The 19,777-nt window shown below is 34.3% G+C and overlaps 1 protein-coding gene across 1 annotated transcript in view; it reads right to left on the bottom strand.

Annotated features, from left to right (window-relative positions):
* LOC111502872 (tachykinin-like peptides receptor 86C) overlaps positions 1–19,777 on the bottom strand; it is a 188,223-nt gene that overhangs the window by 127,836 nt on the left and 40,610 nt on the right. The window contains exons 2-3 of the mRNA XM_023157037.2: positions 19,376–19,573; positions 4,615–4,804 (exon numbers count right to left, since the gene is read on the bottom strand). Of these exons, the coding sequence (XP_023012805.1) occupies positions 4,615–4,804; positions 19,376–19,411 (226 nt within the window). The 5' untranslated portion in view covers positions 19,412–19,573. The remainder of the gene's footprint in view (positions 1–4,614; positions 4,805–19,375; positions 19,574–19,777) is intronic.

The raw sequence follows: 19,777 nt of genomic DNA, 5'->3' as shown, positions 1-19,777 counted from the left end.
ATATTTTATGATACTTGCAATATTTTATATTGAAAAATGATGTAAGGACACAATACCGATAACGTGATGTGAAATACATTATCTTTATTTTTATGAATCGCATATCGAAAACACGCTGACAGCATAGAACAATGGGAATGTTGCGATATCAGGAATTGAATAGCTCTAACATTTCATTCAACATAAATGGATTTTGAATTTTGTAATTTGAATATCAGCATAAAATAGCATCATTCACAGACTATTGAATATTTCACTGTCAGAAAGTAATTTTCAGGGTAAACTAAGTTTTCACAAACAAATGACTGTCGAAAACTGTTAAAAGATAAAAATTATTGACTCCATCCTCCACAATAAACTATGAGAACTAGTCATTCATCAGGTTTATCCCACTTCAGGATATTATTAGGATAAAACAATAAAGACAAAACTTCAGAGTCGCATAGATTAGGAGTATATGAGTTGTAGTTCTGTCACAAAATTTTATATTGGCCAAACGGGCAGAACCTTCTCCTAAAGACTGAAGGAACATAGATGTAGTTTCTGGAATATGAAGACTAATTCTACATCATCAAGTCATCTTTTGGCGAAGGGACATGAGTTCAACCATTACTATAAAGTAGGAGTGGAAGAGAAAGGTTTGAAATATAATTTTTTTAGATGCTTGGAAATCAATAAAATGACACAAATGAGTTTTACTTGAATACGTTATGCCTCATTATTGCTCTCATTAATTTCCCGCCTTGCAGCGGAGGTCATTAGAATACCCCTTCCAGGTGAGGTGCCATCCACAGAGGTGAGAGTTCTTCAAAATGTAACCTCAATCCGACGTGAATTTTAAAAGGATGTATGACTCCGAACCCCCTCAGTGTCACTAACGAAACCTTCCATGAACCATGAAGTAACGTCTGAACCTGAGTGTACAGAGGAAATGGACGTGGAATAAACAAACCCAACTGCCTTCCCTGTAACATTAGATCAGAAACAAAAGTTTTCCAGTTCTCCTCTCAATACTGTTTACAAACCTAAGGGCAATGAACCAACTTATGGCCTCCTTAATGACAGAATATTGTATTCTTGAGCAGCAGGAACTGCATCAGCAGAAGAAACAAACTCCACTTGAGCAGATCAGTAAAGGCTTATGCCCAAGCGATGATTCATCCAAATCAGAGACTAAAGAGTCTCTGAGGCTGAATCTACGTTGTAGTGACTTTCTGATGGCCTCACATGGTTGCTGCAGTTTGATTTGAGTGGATGAGAAGATCGTTTTCTGGCTGATGGATACGGTCAGTACCCTGTAGCGACGGCAGGGCGTTTTGTTTTCTTAAGCAAGCACTACATGAAAATTCTGAGTTGAACCTTGAAACGATGAGCAGTCACAGTCACCGTACATGTGTACAACTCTTCAAAGAAGATCTGATCTGAGCCTTTTAAAACATTAAAAGCTGCTGGGGTTAATTCAGTTTTATGACTCGGAACAGTGTTCCAAGCTTTTGAAAAGCAGCCTCTGCAACTTCAGCGATATGATCGTGCCCAGACATAGATAGATATATAGATAGATATATTTATTTGACAACTTCACACTTGAATGTTTGTCACAAGTTAAAAATATTGAATCATAAATTGTGAATAAAATGAAAGATAATTTTGAACATTACAATAATCAGTGTAAAATTTTTGAAAGTGTCAAACAACAAATATTATATATAAACATGAGCTTCACATATCAGATGAAATAAAATCAAATCTAAATCGGCATAATTGAAGTACTTAAATGATCCTGAGTCCTATAAAAATAGTTTTCCAGGAGAATAGTTCCGACTCTGTTTTTGAAGGAGCTTTGTTTGAGAATCAGAAAGATGATTTAATTACAATTAAACCATTGAAAATCTGACCAATGAAAAGAGAAGTTAACCTTTCACTTCACTTCCTTCTTAGGTGTATCGACGGTCCTAGTTCCTCACGAGATTGATATTCAATGAATTTTTAATAGACCTTGTGAGTTTGTATTGGGGCTGTATGAACAGATCTGCATTTCTTGTAGCATGATGATGAATAGCATGATGATGAATATCCTGATGCTGCAAATAGATTGATTTATTTTCATGGATTTCAAGTAATTGACTATATATGAATACCGAAGGTAGTGGTAGCATACCCATTTTTTGAAAAGCGGCTTACAGTGATCTCTATAATTGGCATTCATCAATATTCTGACTGCTTTTTTCTAAAGTCTGACGATTTTAATGGAGTGAGAGGAATTACCCCACAAAACTATGCCATAATTCATATGTGAGTGGAACAAGGCCAAATATAAACTTCTCAGGGCGTCAAGAGACAGTACTCTAGCTGTCGAAAAACAAATATACTCTTACACAGCTTCTCACTCAGTTCATCAAAGTGTGTTTACCATGATAAATTCCGGTCAAGAGTGAGCCCTAGTAGTTTGGCAGTATCATCGCCATTTTCAGTGGCCAAGACCTTCTGGGTCTTGCTTTCGTTAAATTTCAACTGATTTGTTGTGAACCACAGAGACGCCTGCCTCAGAGTATCATCAGCAATTGATGGTAATTCGATTATGTTTTTATGAGACGTTATTAGAGTTGTGTCATCTGCGAAAAAAACACATTCACCTGGTGACATAAAATGACTGAAGTCATTGAAATATATCAAGAATAGCAATGGTCACAGAACGGATCTCTGCGGTACACCATTCTTGATAGGTTTAATGTCAGACATTCACACACACAGATTGGGTTCTGTTACATAAGTACGACTGAAATAAACTGAGTGTTAGCCCTCTCACTCCATAAAACTCCAACTTTTTGAACAGAACAACGCAGTCGAATGCTTTAGAGAGATTACACATGGTTAATATCACATGTTCACCTCTCTCAAGACCCTCGATAACCAGACTCACAGTTTTTCGAATTGTATCTGTTGTTGATATACCCGCTCTGAATCCGTATTGATCTTCACTAAATAATTTGTTATTGATGAAAAAGTTCATGAGCCTGTTCTTCAAAATAATTTCAAAGATTTTTCCCAAAACGGGAATGATTGATATTGGTCTATAGTTACCAACCAGAGACCTGTCTCCTTTTTTAAAAAGAGGCAATACCTTTGTACATTTGAACATGTCTGGAAAACACCCTTTTTGTATACACGAGTTGAATAAAAATGTCAGAGGATCTATGAGCTTCAATTATACCCTTGATCACTGCACTGTTCATACCGTAAATATCTAAGCAAGAAGAATTTTTCAAGGATATCACTGCATCAATTATTACAGGTTCAGGTTACAGGTTCAAGAAAGAATGAAGAACATGATGATTTAGCACTATTAAGTAAATCATTCGAAGTAAATTGGAGTTCGGGTAGTTCTGAAATATCATTTTCTGCTATATTCATGAAGAATTCATTAAAAATATCCCCGTTCAAATCACAAGTTTGGTTTTGTCTAGGGTTTCTATTCAACTCATGATTTATAATTTACCAAGTACTTTTTTGTTTATTTTCTAACAAAATCACTATATATGACTCTCTTTTTACATTTTCAAGTTTTTTTCTATATTGCTTACGATATAGTGTGAATGCAAGAAGATCTTCCGCGCTTTTGGTGGTATCACAAATAGTTTTAATGCAACTGAGATTTTCTCTCATTTGCCGCAAGTCATCATTAAATCATTTCATTCTTGTTTTCCCTTGTCCAAAAACTTGTTTCATTGGAAAATATTGATGTCCATTTTAACCCCCAACTAACTTATCGGAACAAAAAGTGGAAACCAATGCCTGGGTTTTCGTTGCATTAAATTGAGCCTGGTTACTTTCACACCAATTCTAAATCGTCTCTTGATCTCCATTAAAATTTGCAACATCCTACTGCAGGTGAAGATGTGCATCCGCAGTCGATGTCCTGGAATCCAAATGGAATGACGAGACAAGTGTGCTGTCGTCAGCAAAGCAATATATTGGATTATTGGTTTCTTCCAATTTGTCCTTGATATACAATTAAAAGAAGATTGGAAACAATATGGATCCCTGGAAAACATAGCATAGCCATAGCATCGAAGTTTGGCCAGCAAACCCTCATTCCACGAAGGCCTCAGAAATATCAAGCGCAAGAGCTCCTGACTCCCAATTTTTTTCGATTGCGTTATTCCAAATATGGATGATATACGATAAAATGTTACTTGTTGATCTTATCTTTGTTTACGAAAGCCATATTGATGATCACTCAAGATGTTGGAGCCTTCCAAATATCTAAGGATTTGATGGTTCACGACTTTCTCTCAGTATTTACAAGAGATCGACTTCTAAGGCCACACTTTTGTGTTGCTCACGTTCTTGGAAAAGATAGTGGCAGACTGATCACCAATCAGGCCTATATATTCTGTGTGTGTCGTCTGCAAACGAGATCAGGTTTTCTGCATTTGGCAGGATCGCACTCTTGCCAGCTAACCTGGAAGATCACTCCCCAAATGAATCAATCGGTTTGTAGATAAGCTGGATTCATTTGGTCGAGGTACCTACTCACCTGCAACTATTCTCCAAAGCGAACGTGATGTTTTCAATGGCTCAAATATCAGCTGGTAACTTATCAAATTCACTCACCTATGACGATCCAGATGACGATGCAGTTTCCCCCGGTTGCAGTGAGAATCATAAGAAGGAACACGGCGCTCCACGCCACTTGCACCCAAACAGGCATCACATTTCCTTGAGAGGTGTCTGTCGGTTGACTGGGCACGGGAACGAGCAATCCGTAGTCAAAACCGTCAAATGTTCGATTGGAAGAAAATAGCTGAAATAAAAAAAGATATAAGTTATCTGATCAATCACTGAAATAACAAATTATATGTTGTCCAACAACGCATGTAGTCAAGCTAGCGTAGAGATACGTAACATATGGAAACCTCTAATCAAGCGAAAAACGACCACTTCCCGCCAAACGGTCATCTCCCGCTAAAATCGAAACGTTGTGACATAACTTGGTTTGGAATCTTTTAATTTTTGTTTCTCATTTTTTGTTAATAAAATTTTTAATTTTTATTATTATTTAAATTTTTTTCATTTGTTTGGTTATTGCTTGTATGTTATTTCTTTTCAATTTCAGTTTTTTGTTTAATAAACTTGTTAATTTTGGTTAATATTATTAATTTTTCAATTGTTTTTTCAGGGTTTTCGAATCAATTTATATTATATTAGACAATGGAAGTCCGAACTCATGAAATACACCACGAAACATTGTCAACCACCTCCAATTAAAAATTATTTCTGGATTTGTTAGCCGTGTTCTGCAGGTTTTCATACCTGTCTGCCGCAGTAGTAGACGAAATGTTCGAGCGAACGGTCACATCACCCCCTATTGTATTTGAAAGAAAAGTTATTCATACTATTGGTTTCTTTTAGCAAAAAGTATCACACAAAATTTTTATTCGACTCTGATATCTTGCTGTGTTCGAAAGTGAAGGGTATTTAGATCACTGAAGCTTCAACCATGGATTCAATGAATTCTCATTGATGCCTGTATCAATTCAAATGTTGAAAATCTTCTGAATACTATAGTCCGTTCATAATTTGTTGATAGCTCACTGCAAGTTTGACCCTCATTAGAGAACTGAAATACAGAGAGGACAGCTAATATGATATAATAACAAAAACCAAACTAAAACTGGCAGTTTAAGATGTTTTCGACTAACCCACCTTGTATCTGAAGAAATACAATACAGCTATAAAACTTTTAATCCGATTATGTAGGTATTTTGAGTGGAAATGAGTGACCAGTGTCGTAGAGTATATGATTAAAACATTAGTTACTTTAAATAAATAAATATATTAATATTCTTAAACTGTAGGTACTGTAAACTGTATTTTTATTTTAAAAAAAATTTCTTTATTTTATTCAAAAATAATAAGTTACTTGCAATTTGTAAAAGGTACATTTATTTGATTAATACCTATTTTTAAATGATATAAACTACGATTACTTACAAAACTATTCAAATTCAAAATAAACAGGATCATCTTCGGAATCCGAGTCGTCTTGCAGGTTAATAATTAGCGGTTGTGTCTCTACAGTCGCATCAATTATATTGTCAAGATCCCATATTTTTTGTTCGTCTTGTATTGCATGTCTTACTGCATCTCGCCAATTTTGTTCTGTAATATGTTGTAAAGACTCATATAACAATTCACGTACAGCTTGTATTTTATATGACGTATTTTTTCTAGCCACATAGCTTTTCATTTGTGCTCAAATGAGTTCAATTGTATTTAATTCGCAGTGGTAGGGTGGAAGTCTAAGGACTGTGATGTTTCGTCTTTCCGCCATTTTGTCAACTACGTATTTCTTGAACTTAGATTTGTGTTGCCGGGCAATTTTTAAAAGTTCTGCTTTAACCATTCCATCTTCGTAAGGCAGGGACTTATTCCGCAGCCAGTCAATGATATCCTGTTTCTTCCACGCAGTCGTTGGAAGTCTTTCAACTAGTCGTGAATGATAAGGTGCATTATCTAATACTATAATTGAGTTTGGTGGTATATGTTCAATCATCTGCTCAAAATACTCTTCGAAAACATCAGCTGTCATCTCCTCGTGATAGTCTTTTGTGCTTTTGGATTCAAATTCCAACAAACCATGCTTAGCAAATCCTTTTTCACTGCCAATGTGAGAAACTATTAATCTACTGCCTTTACCAGAGGGTGGGGAAATACCAGTAGACCAACCTTCCATAAAGGCTTGCCTGGAGCTTGATATATTTTTATCTGTCCAAATTTTTGTGAGAGTATGACCTGCGTTTACCCACGTTTCGTCCTGATAGTAAATTGGCCTTCCTTCAGTCCGAAATTTTCGTATAGATCTTAGATACTTTCTTCTCCAACATATTATCTCTTCCCGGTCAATCAAGTGATTTTCGGTCTGATTTCTCCCACCGGAAATTTAATTCTTTTAAAACTTGCCACAATTTGGTTCGTCCGACATGAGGCAAATCCGGGTCGTCTCTAACTTCTTGTAAAATTTTGTTTAAGTTGGGTATTTCTTTTTTGTAAAAAAATTCGTGAATTTTCCTTCGAATACCATTTTTGGCAAATTCATCAATTTCAATAGGTTTTCTCCCCCTCTTCAAGTATTCGTTTGTATTTGGGTTAGCTATACCTTTTTTTTTTCTTTCTGATAGGAACCTATATATTGTTGACTCCCCTACGCCCGTCATGTTGGCACAACTCTTGATTATGTTCTGAACAGTGTTTGTGGGATTCTGAGAAACCAGAGCATCGTGAACGTTCAAAACAATAGTCTTCTCTCTTGGTGAATAGACAGACTTACTGACTGTACGCAACAGTACCGGTGTAAAACTTGATGATGTTGATGATGATGACGAAGCCATCGCAAGCAATCAAACAAAACAAGCAGGAACGAAAGGTACGTATATGTTTGTAGGAATATGAAAAACAGTTACTCACGCACTGCACAAAATTCGCAAAATAAATATTAGAGACGTTAATTACTGCCGTAGACGCCGAAACACCAACGAGCCGTAAATTAAATGCGATTAAAAAATGTACTAAACCAAAAATTATTTTCGTTCGTAACAACTTCACCCTTTCAAGGCAAGTTTCGAATATAAACTGAAGCTTTATATTCAATGAATAAACACCTCAGGAACCTCCGCCTATGATTTTACGAGTTTTACGACCGTTTTATGACTTGGGCCCTCATTTTGTGCTATCGACAAATTATGAACGGACTATAAGTGACTGAATCAGGGACAATCACAGAAAAACAGGAAAGGGAAAAGTACACGTGTATAGTAGAATTGGTAATAACAGGCATATACCTGTTTGAAATTGTTACTTCCTGGAATGTGATTAACGCTAGTGAAGTCATTGAAATAATGAGAGTTTCTCTTTGTGCAACTCTTCCTCCTGAGATTAATCTTGGAATCAAATATTCACCCCTGCACAATTCTTCACTTTGTTCCTGTTACTTTGAATCTGTTTGGATCTTGTTTGTTAGAACGGGAAAGTTTGGAAACTTCAATATTCACGATTTCAAAGTGTTGTTTCATATGTAAACTGAGAGAATTATGAAAACGACTTCAATTGAATTTATTTCATTAGTGATAGTCGTACTATTGTTTGTTCGTGAATCCCACAAATTTCCATAATTCTCATCCACAAAGAAGGTACGTGGACGCCATTGTTGGAGATGGAACTCATTCCGTGTTGTGAATGTCCGCCGTTTTATAACGTACCAGCATCAATATTTAATTGAAAATAGTGTTATTAAAATTGTTCTAGTGTTTAAAAATGAATAGTGCTCTCATTCACGCCGGTTAGAGGCCGGAGTGGACACTCCCCACTACTCCCACGTGGATACTCCCACGTGGGAGTAGAAGCACATTGGTGCCTACAAAAAACGTACACTTTGGAAAGAATAAACAAGGGGTACAGTACGTAAAGCAAGACCTTTGTACCCCCTCGAATAGATATGGCTTACTGCGCCTGAATATAAGCAATAGCCAATAATAGAGAGAGAGAAAGAGAGAGTGAGGAAGAGGGTATATAATTTTTGCCTTCATCTAATTCATCATTTGAAGTTGTTTCAAGTCATACAAAGATCATGAGAATCACAACAACATAACTAGATGCCGTTGACAGCAAAAAATCATGACAGGTTGACGTTTCACGAATTGCAATCGTTTGTGTTGAAAAAAATGTTGACAGGAATAGATATTGTAAGGGGACGTTTCATCTAGATGGTTATTCATTCAACTGGCCGTCCATGGATATCTCTCGAAACTTCCACCATCAACGTTGGTGTTCCCCAGGGACCCATATTGTCTCCAAACCTCTTATTGTTGTATATCAACGAATTATTGGGAAAAACCAAGAATCCAATATATTGCTTTGCTGACGACAGCACACTCTTCTCCAAATTCCATTTGGATTCCGGGTCATCGGCTATGGAGTCACATCTTCACCGGCAGCAGGGCGGTATATCTTAATGAGGACCTAGAAGTGATTTCGAATTGAGGTAAAAGTAACCAGGTTCAATTCAATGCCACAAAAATCCAGGCCTCAGTTTTCTCCATGAAGACAAATATCTCCGAACCGGATATAATAATGTTAGGTGAGACAATTGCGCTTTCTGCTTCGATACTTTGTTGGGGGCTAAAATGGACACCAATATGTTTTGGCACAATCATGTCGTTGGAATTGCGAAGGCTGCTTCTCAACAGCTTGGAACACTGTTTCGAACCAGAAAACTATACACACCTCAGCAACTTTTGATGCTTTATAAAGCTCAGATCAGACCTTGTTTGGAGTATTGTTGTTATTTATGGAGCTCTGCCCCCAAACATACCCGGAGGTTGCTGGATTCTATCCAGAAAAGTGCCATTAGCCTGATTGGAGACACGAACATAACGTGCAACCTTGATAGCCTGGAACATCGAAGAGAAGAGAGATTTGTCTCCCTTCTGAAAATATTTTCACGGGAAGTGTTCAAGTGATGTGGCCCATTGCATAGCATCTCAGGCACTAAGAATTATGGAATTTGTAATGAGACAAAGTGCACATTTCAATGATATTAAAGTGATTACTACACTTTATGACAGTTTGGTCAGACCTAAACTTGGATATGGGGCTGTAGTATGGCTTCCTTTCTATATTGTTCATAAAATAGATTGGAAAAAATTCAAGATTTTTATATTACAAGAAATATAAAGTATACCCGGATCATAATACAATTAGAACAGTAGCACTACGAAATGAATTTAAAAATATCCAGTCTAGAAAATAGAAGACAGACAAGTATAGTGTTGAATTGTTATGAAATATATAAAAAACAAGAAATACAGTTTGCTTGGGATTTTTATTAGGAGTTTGCATCACCAACCTTGAAATAAATGATCTAAAATACTAAATTATCACTCTGGAACACTCTTGTCACTGGATAAAAAAACAAGGTCTCAAAATTTACTCTTCTTCCCAATGAAAGCTTTAATAAGGAATATAAAAAAAGTACAGGGCCTCATCTCCAAATAGACTCCTACTCTGTTTCTTAAGCTCCGGGTTTCCTGCAGCCAAACACGTCCAAGACGATCTTCTCGTTGTGACCGATTCATTAATGTTTTTATGTTATTAGTGGTTCTTGTACATTGATAATTTTGTAGGCAGTTCTTAATTTGATTGAAGAACAACCTACTACCAGTACTAGGAAGATTGCTTTCCAGCTAAATGTTGATCATATGACGATATTTCGAATTTTAAAGGAAAAACTTATACCCTCACCATCTGCAACAAGTACAGGCACTGTTACCGCGAGACTTTCTGAACCGTCTTGAATTTTGCAATTGGATGCTGGAAATGATTAGAAGAAATTGTGACTTTCTGAAGACGATAGAATTCACAGACGAATGTAATTTTTCTCGGAACACGATTATTAATTTTCATAATTACCACATATGGGCTGATGAAAACCCTCACGTTACTGTCGAAACTAACCATCAAGAACAGTTTTCTCTCAACGTGTGGCTCGGAGTTATTGGGGATAATTTAATTGGGCCTCATTTTCTACCTCCTCGATTTAATGGTGAGGCATACGTTCAATTTTTAAGTGAAGTGCATCCATTACTTCTGAAGAAAGTTCCTTTGGGCGTCAGAAGGGATATGTTTTTTATGCATGATGGGGCTCCCGCCCATTTTAGTCAAGTAGCACGTCAGCATTTAACTGAAACATATGCAAATCAGTGGATAGGTCGAGTAGGACCACAGAACTGGCCCGTTCGATCACTGGATCTCAATCCTCTCGATTTCTCTATTTGGGACCATTTACAGCATTTAGTTTATCGTACTCCTGTTCGCGATGTAGAGGACTTAAGAAACCGCATCATCGATGCGTGCAGGGTAATCAGAGAGACTCCAGGAATATTTAAGCGAATACGTGGCCCAATGCGCCGACATCTAGACGCATGCGTAATCTCTGAAGGTAGACATATTGAACATATACTATGATTTCTACATGCTGTGTGTTTTGTTATTGATAAATTAGTTTTGTTTATTACCCTTCAATCGTTTAATGCTACAAAATAACAATAAATTCAGTTCGTATTTATGACGATTTATCTCTGTAGTTGTTCGTAAAATAGTTTTTTGCTGCGAACTGGTTTATTTTGGGCAAAAAAAGACATTTTATGTTTTGAATGAAACAGGCTATTGGAAATAAATTTTCAAATGGTGAACAAATAATAAGACAAAAAGTTACATTGGAAAAAAATTTAGGGGTTGCGTTTTCCACCCCTTACAACCATGGGGTAAACCAAATAAATTACTGCCTAAGTGTCTTTTTGGTAGTACAGAACGTCAGGTTAATTTCAATATTGTAACTTCTTCAGTGCTTGTGAAAAAAATTGTTATACAAATTTTATGTAAGGGGATGTATCTTAACAAGGGATGCTCCAATGAAGTTTCTCTATATGAAAGATCCTATCTTTTTTTCGATGAGGAATCACCTCCTCAAATGTTTTACATTCATTCAGTTACACCCTGTATATTAGATTATAACTATCTCAATATCAAATATTTATTGAAAGAGAGAAACCCCAAAAGAACTCATTCAATTCTTTGACCTACCATATGTATCAACAAATTACTGTACATCTATCATTACAATGATCAAAATAACAAACAACTTCCTGTTAATGTCACATATCAACTTTGTTCTCCCTCCCAAACAAGTTTATAGTGGAGTAAAAAATACTTTTCAAGTTTAGAATAACTATGTTTTTCCTTCCATTCGGCTTTACGTAGTAACTACTCGTAGATACAATGTAACTGTATTCACGTATAAATATTAGAATTTTATTTATGATTTAGACTGTATTGACATTTTCATAAGAATAATTATTTTCATGTAATGAGGTTTTTACCTGTTTGAAAATAAATAAATTTGATTCCACCAAGAGCATTGCATATCTGAAATGCGCTATGGATTGTGGCTACTCATCGTTTTGAGGTTCAACTCAGTACACCTCGAACTTCACTGTTTAAGAACTCTTTTATCTAGGAAACTGCGTTAATGTGGAATAAACTTCCTAAGATAGTTTTTCCAACGCTACTTTGGCACAGGCACCGCTCTGGGAGCGCCCTAACGATGTTTCTGCAGTGCTTGTGTTTTGTCCTTAAAAAAACAAAAGTAATAATAGTAATGTAATACATTGATACATGAAAATTTCTGTACAGAAAAGAAAATGAGAAGTGGTGGTCTACATCTGCATGTGATATAATCACAGATATAATAATCAGTGATATAATCAACTAATTGACTTATAGCTCAATATCTCCCCCCAAACTAAAATTCACAGATGCGAGCTACTTTTTTGTAGCCCACCTTCTGTGATGCGAGTCAAGTGATATTTCGATCATGTAATTACAAATTCAATCATCCATCAGAGTAATTCATCAATTCGTTTCTGTTTTTCTAGTTGGACCGTGAATTTTATAGGCGAATGGAATGGCTCAACCGGCAAGAAATTTATTCCTCATCCCAGAAAGGATGAGAATTTTCCTCAAAAGTGCAAACGTGGGTAAAGAACCTTTACCAGAAAGGTTATACTGCGTCTGTTATTCGAGGAAAAAAGGGAAATGGCAGGCTTCATATTGAGGTCCGGAAATAAAATTGTCGTTGGGGATTATGGATTGGAATTTTCATGTTGTTCAAGTGTGAATATAAAAGACCTTCTTTGAAAACTATTGGGAATTACTGGAGCTGAAACGTAGGCGATATTTATAGGGCGCGGCGAATTTATTGCTTTGCTTGGAATTTGTAATGTGAAAATTGTTCAATAAAATTAAAACATGCCATTGTTTTATTTTATTCAAGGACAAAATACAAGCACTACAGAAAAATCCTTTGTTTGAAGGTGATTGACAATGTTTCATGATGAATTTCACTAGTTCGGACTTCCATTGTCTACTATATAAAATGATTTGAAATCCCTGAAACAACTAAAAAAAAAATTTGAAAATGAATAGCTGAAAATAACAATTATATTAACCAAAATAAACCTGAAATGAAATAATAGTGAAATAAAATATAAGTAAAAATAGAACAATTGAATAAATGAAAATAAAGAATTGAAAACAGAAAATAAAGATAAAAAGTGGAGAGATTCCAAGTCACGTTAGTTTGTTGATTTTTACCTGAGTTCTTTTTCTCGATTAACCTCTTCTTCCCGTAAAGGATCGAAATGTTAAATCTAATGTTCTCACTGGTTTTCGGGTATTTGATCCGTGTATGTGATAGTATCTTCAATCTCACCGATGTTTCGACAAAGTCTCATTTGTTACCATTTGGATATAACTGTTAAGTGTTCGGAAGTCGGTCGACCGTAATCGATCCGCTTTCTACTGTAATGGTAAAATGGTGTTTGTTACGTGTTCGGAAGTAGAATGTCCTTAAACACTCTATTGCCTACTATTTAAATTTTGTTGTTGATTTTTACCTGAGTTCTTCTTCTTTTTCTTCTTGATTAACCATTTTTTCCCGTAAACGTTCGAAATGTTAAATCTAATGTACTCACGGGTAGGAATATGCTGAACTGGTTTTCGGGTATTTGTGTGATATTATCTTCAATATCACCGACGTTTCGACAAAGTCTCATTCGTCTTCATCTGGATGTAACTGTTTAGTGTTCGGAAGTCGGTCGACCTTAATTGATCCGCTTTCTACTATAATGGTAAAATGGTGTTTGTTACGTGTTCGGAAGTAGACTGTCCTTAAACGCTCTATTACCCACTATTTAAATGCTGTTATTGATTTTTACCTGAGTTCTTCTTCTTCTTGAATAACCTCTTCTTCCCGTAAAGTTACATGCCGTAACAGTATATTTTCCATCACGGTCAGGAATCCTAATTCGTGATCTAAGTAAGTCCGCTGCTTATTGCAAAAGCTTCGGCTTCGCGACCTTGTTCGTCGTTGATGTTTGAAAATTTGAGAAATCCGATATTGTGGACATCGCCTATCCTAATCGCTAGATTGGACCTCAAAATTGGCCAGCTCGCAGTTCTGATTCATCTAGATTTATATCTATAGGTTATCTGAAGGCTCTTGTCTATTAAACTCCTGTACTAGTTGTTAATGACTTGAGGAATCGAATAATTGATTGACAATCGCAATAGCGTAAGGAATGCTCCAGAATGTGTCAGACAATCAATGACAAATCGATTACATTCGTGTATTTCATCAGAAGGTGCACATTTTGCTCATTTACTTCAAGGTCGAAATTGTTTATTATTAACACAAACTCAAGTGACGAAAAAATTGTGTTCTCAGTTACCCAATCTAAAAAAATTGAAAACTACAAAAAATTATATTGAAAGTGGCTTCAATATTTTTTCGGAAACGAGGCTAGATATGAAGAAAGCACAGGCGACAGAAAAACTGTGTTTTCAGTTGAATAATCCTCAAAAATCAAAAACTACAACAACAAGTCAGTGACGTACTTTTTTTCCCAATGTGGTGCCCACTGAGACACAACTTGGCCTTTTAATTTCAATCTGGTTAAGCTAAATAAGCGCCTCATCATTCCAAATAACTCTAGCAAATTTCAATCAAATTGGTGTAAGGATATTCATGATATTTTACACATACGGTTTTTTTTTCTTTCAAATTCAACGCTATGTATCTCAGTAAAGTTTTGTACCATAGTTAGGAAACACCCTGTATATGTTGGATCCCTGATATTTATGAAAAGCCGTATAGACAAATGTCAATATTTGAATACATTTCTTTCGCAGAGAGATATTGACATTTTTCCGCTCCATTCGTCCACTCAACAAATAATGGGTAAATTGATCAAGCTGATCAAAAAACTCGTCCCCAGCATCCGTAATTTTCCACTGCGAGGGTGAATCTTTTCCACCATTTCGAAGAGAAAGACGATCCTTCTGTTTGTGCTATTCTTTTCAGAAACCTTTTGTTCGATGAAACCCAAAGAAAGTCGTTATATTTCATATCGGGGTAAACAAGTAGGCGTTACAAAATTGGAAACGTTATTTTCGAAAGCAGGCACTTCTACGAATTAATATTGTAGGAAACACTGAAAATAGTTTATAGTTCAACATGTCTGGGTTAATATTCATGGTTAGTTATGAATGTGATTGGAAAGTACTTTCACTATGCTATAATACGAGTGGATTTCAGAATTTGGGCCCAATAAATTATGTAAGTGAAAATATTTTTGCCGTAAATAATCTTAAACTTAATGAAAATAAGAGCCAAACAGTCATTTTTTTGTTGCGCGAAGTGCCAGATATCAGTAACCCTGAATATGTTAGGTTTCTTGGCGTATACATTGACCCCAAATTGACTTGGAATGTAAATATTGATAGACTTATAGTCAAAATATCCAAAAATACTTATCTCCTGAGGAACTTACAAAAAGCGGTATCAAAACCAGCTTTCCATGGGATTATTCAATCTCACATATCGTATTCAATACTTGTCTGGGGCCATGTGCCCAATGCATCAGATTTATTTGGCATCCAGAGAAGAGCAAGTAGGATTCTTGATAACCTTTCTTACAGGCAAGACTGTAGAAGTATCTTCATAAATAATAAAATACTTACACTTCCATCATTATATATATTGCAATGCCTGCTACATGTTAAAAAACATATAAGAGGTTATACTACACATGATGCAATCCACAGTTATAACATAATAACAATAACAACATAATTCAAATCTGTATCTCCAGAACCATAGAGTCAACAGAACCAGAACTGGCGTAAACTATTATGCTCCAAAAATGTATAATTCGCTTCCCCAAAATATCAAAAATCTACCTTTGAAGGAGTTCAAATACAGAATCAAAATTTTTTTAATTAAAAAAGCTTTTTATTCCGTAGATGAATATTTTAGTGATGGTCCATTTAACCATTCAAGTTATCTGAATATTTTATATTTTGTATTTATAGATAAGCAATATCTGTTATGACCTGTGTAAACTTTGTATTAGCACCAAATATATACTACTACTACTATAGTATATTTTTTTAATGTACCCCCCTTTTATTTTATGAACGGGTCGACTCAAAAAATTGAAATTTGAAATAATGAAATCAATGCATGAATACTTTATTTTGACGTAAAAATGACAGATGAAACTCTCAAGATGGGGACTGGGCGCCATCTGTGAAAAAAATTGATCAAAAAGGGGAGTCTTGTGACACATATTTTTGAAGCTCCTAACAAATGCTTCAGAACCCTAGAATATAATGTCAATATCTTCAACGACTACAAAATGGCCTAACTTTTAATAATTTCCTGAATACATTGACATTCAATTAAATAATATGAGGTAATAAGCTTGAGGTCAGTTCAGAAATATCGGAAAGGCAGTTCATATGTCATATGTCATATATTTATATGTCAAGAAGTTCAAGGCAACCATTTCGAGCATCTTCTGAACTGACCTCAAGCTTATTACCTCATATTATGTAGTTAATTGTCGATGTATTCAGACAATTATTCAAATTTCCGCCATTTTGAAGTACGTGAAGATATTAACTTCATATTCTAGGGTTGTGAAGTATTCGTCAGGAGTAGACTGATTCACATGTACTCGATTTAGCTCTTTTTGGTGACATTTTTCAGCCCTGTCCAAAAATTACGACCAAGGTGTCATTCGATTCGTATTTTTGCCTAGAAAGTTTAAGGAAAGGTCCGAAAACGCGCCGATAAAAATTACAAAAGTTATAAACAATTAAGTGAAAAAAAATGGGGCTTTAGTTTTTTTTAATATCTCGGGAAATTTTCAAAATTTTGGAAATTTGAAAAAAGATGTGAAAAGACCAATGAATTTGTGTAAAAAAAGTCCCGACTCCCGAAACTGTATCTCGATTATTTATAATTTTTACAGAGCCCTGAAAATAGATCCAAAAGCGGGTAGTCTGGCTTCCGCGCGCCTTTCGTCACTCTGACATAAAAACAAAAAAAAATTATTTAAACATATTGAATGTAAATATTAAGGAATGAAAAAATTCATGTAATGTTGGGATACATCAATAAACAATAATCCGCAGAAAAAAAAATGTTATCCCAATTTCAACGTTAATTATGAATTTGTTAATTAATAACTTTTTCTGAATTGAAAGTTGATATAAAAATCCCTATAATTATTAAACTAAAACCCTGGCATTTTTTCCTTTGGTGAAGTTATCTCAAATAGGCAAAAAAATAGATTACTGTTGCCAAAATGAAAAAAATTGTTTTTCCATCAATATTTTTTTCATCAATATTTTTTAAAATTTTTTATTGTTCCAATGTCTCATGGCTAGAAACTAATTATTGATATTTTTTTGAATTTTTTTACAGCTATTGTTGATAAATTCATTATGAACAAATACATTGTTTTTAAGCAATTCAAAAAAATTTTTTTGCATTGTATTAATTGAAAAAAATCATTATTTTTTGTAAAAAAATTGTTTCTTAAAAAAATTTCTCTGATGCTAAAAAATGCGTTTGTTATTTAATAATCGTTTTTTGCAACAAAATATTAAAATTAAGGAACCGTTTTTTTAAAATCATTAATTATATTGTTCTTTAAGGTTGTGAAAAAACTTCGTTTTCAATTCTTTTTCCAATTGTTTATTAAAAAAAAAATTGCTATGAACAAATTTTTTTTCTTTTTTTTTTTCAATACTTTTTTCTATAATAAAAGTAACACGATATTTTTTGTTATTTCATTCATTCTATTTTTTATAAAACTCTTAATATTGTGATACCTTGATACTTGTCTTTTTCATTCGCTCCTTCGCTTTTATAATTATAATAGCTTTCAAACTATTGCAGTTATGACAAATATGCTTCAAGTCTTTTTTGTTGATTATGAATTCATTAACAATTTAAGCCTCCTACTAAAGTTGTAGTCGTATTCATAATGAACAGAAAAGACTTGAATCATATTTGTCATAACTGCAATAGTTTAAAAGTTTTATAAAAACGAAGGAGCGAATGAAAAAGACAAGTATCAAGGTATCGCAATATCCAAAGTTTTATAAAAAATAAAATGAATGAAAAAAAAACACATAGTTAATTTCATTATACAACAAAGTATTAAGAAAAAAATGTATCAAATTTTTTTTTTGATAAACAATTAAAAGAAGAATAGAAAAAAGTGTTTTCAAAACCTTAAAGAACAATAGGATATATGATTTGAAATAAAAATGGTTCCTTAATTTTAATATTTAGTTGCATAAAACGATTGTTAATCAACAAACGCATTTTTTAGCAACGAAGAATTTTTTAAAGAAACTATTTTTATTTAATCATGATTTTTTTCAATTAACGTAATGCAAAAAAAAATTTAATTTCTTACAAACATTGTATTTGTTTATAATAGATTTATTAACATTAGCTGTAAAAAATAAGGAAGAAATTATTAATTACTTATATCATTATTAGTAAATAACAATTTTTCTATTTTGGCAAACGGTAATCTATTTTTTTGCCTATTAAGGATAACTTCACCAAAGCAAAAAAATGCCAGGGTTCCAGTTTAATAATTATAGGGATTTTGATATTAACTTTCAATTCAGAAAAAGTTATAAATTAACAAATATATAATTAACGTTAAAATTGGGATGAAAATTTTTCGACTATGAATTACATTTGATATGTTTAATTATTTTTTTGTTTTTATGTCAGAGTGACGAAAGGCGCGCGGAAGCCAGACTACCCGCTTTTGGCCCTATTTTCAGGGACCTGTAAAAATTATAAATAGTCGAGATACAGTTTTCAGATACAGTGATCTTTTCAAATCTTTTTTCAAATTTCCAAAATTTTGAAAATTTTCCGAGACATTGAGAAAAAACTAACGCCCCATTTTTTTTTACTTAATTGTTTATAACTTTTGTAACTTTTATCGGTGCGTTTTCGGACCGTTCCTTAAACTTTCTAGGCAAAAATACGAATCGAATGACACCTTGGTCGTAATTTTTGGACAGGACTGAAAAATGATACAAAAAAAAGTGCATGTGCACTAGACTAGAGCTTCAAAAAGATATGTCACAAGACCCCCTTTCCATGCAATAAGATCAGCACCATCTATGTTAGGTTTTGAGCTCAGGTAGTACCTTTCCATTATGGAAAATATATGTTGAGAGCCTCTAACCAGATTACAAATTTTTTTGTGAATAGAGATGATCTTTGCCAGATAAATTATGAAATGAGCATCTAAACTCCGAAAAAATCCCCAACAAAACGAGACATATGAGTTATTGACAAAAAAACGGAGAACATCAAACAAAATGAAAACTCCGAATCGAAGTTTCCCAAAGAATCGGAAGGATGTGCAATACTCACCTCGGTTTCATTTCCTGAGCTACTCGAACCGGCCATTTTGTTCCGGTTCAGTTACAATATCTATACCTAGATATTTATGACTGGAAAGCAATTTCCGCCACTTGATATTTTATTCAATGGACACTCGAATGGAGTACACATTTTCTTTCAAGCTGATTTTCTTCCGATCCATTTTCAAGATTATTTTTCAAGACGCAACTGAAAAAAAAAGAAATAAAATTCAATCTGGTATGACAGAAATATCACATGACATATTATTTTTGAACGAAAAAGTGAATGTGATAAAGTTCCCATGATACTCAACGACCTGATACTTGCATTGTTCAAAAAGTTCAACTTCTAGAGATAAAAAAAAACATGGCTGGTTGTTATTTGAAATAATGGTACAGGAGACGACAAATG

The sequence above is a fragment of the Leptinotarsa decemlineata genome, unplaced genomic scaffold (genome assembly GCF_025532065.1).
Source record: "Leptinotarsa decemlineata unplaced genomic scaffold, Ldec_3_MD MMD2_tig00026361_RagTag_RagTag, whole genome shotgun sequence".
NCBI lineage: Eukaryota > Metazoa > Arthropoda > Insecta > Coleoptera > Chrysomelidae > Leptinotarsa > Leptinotarsa decemlineata.
Note: the sequence above shows the minus strand (reverse complement) of the source record. Positions and strands in the feature narration are given on the sequence as shown.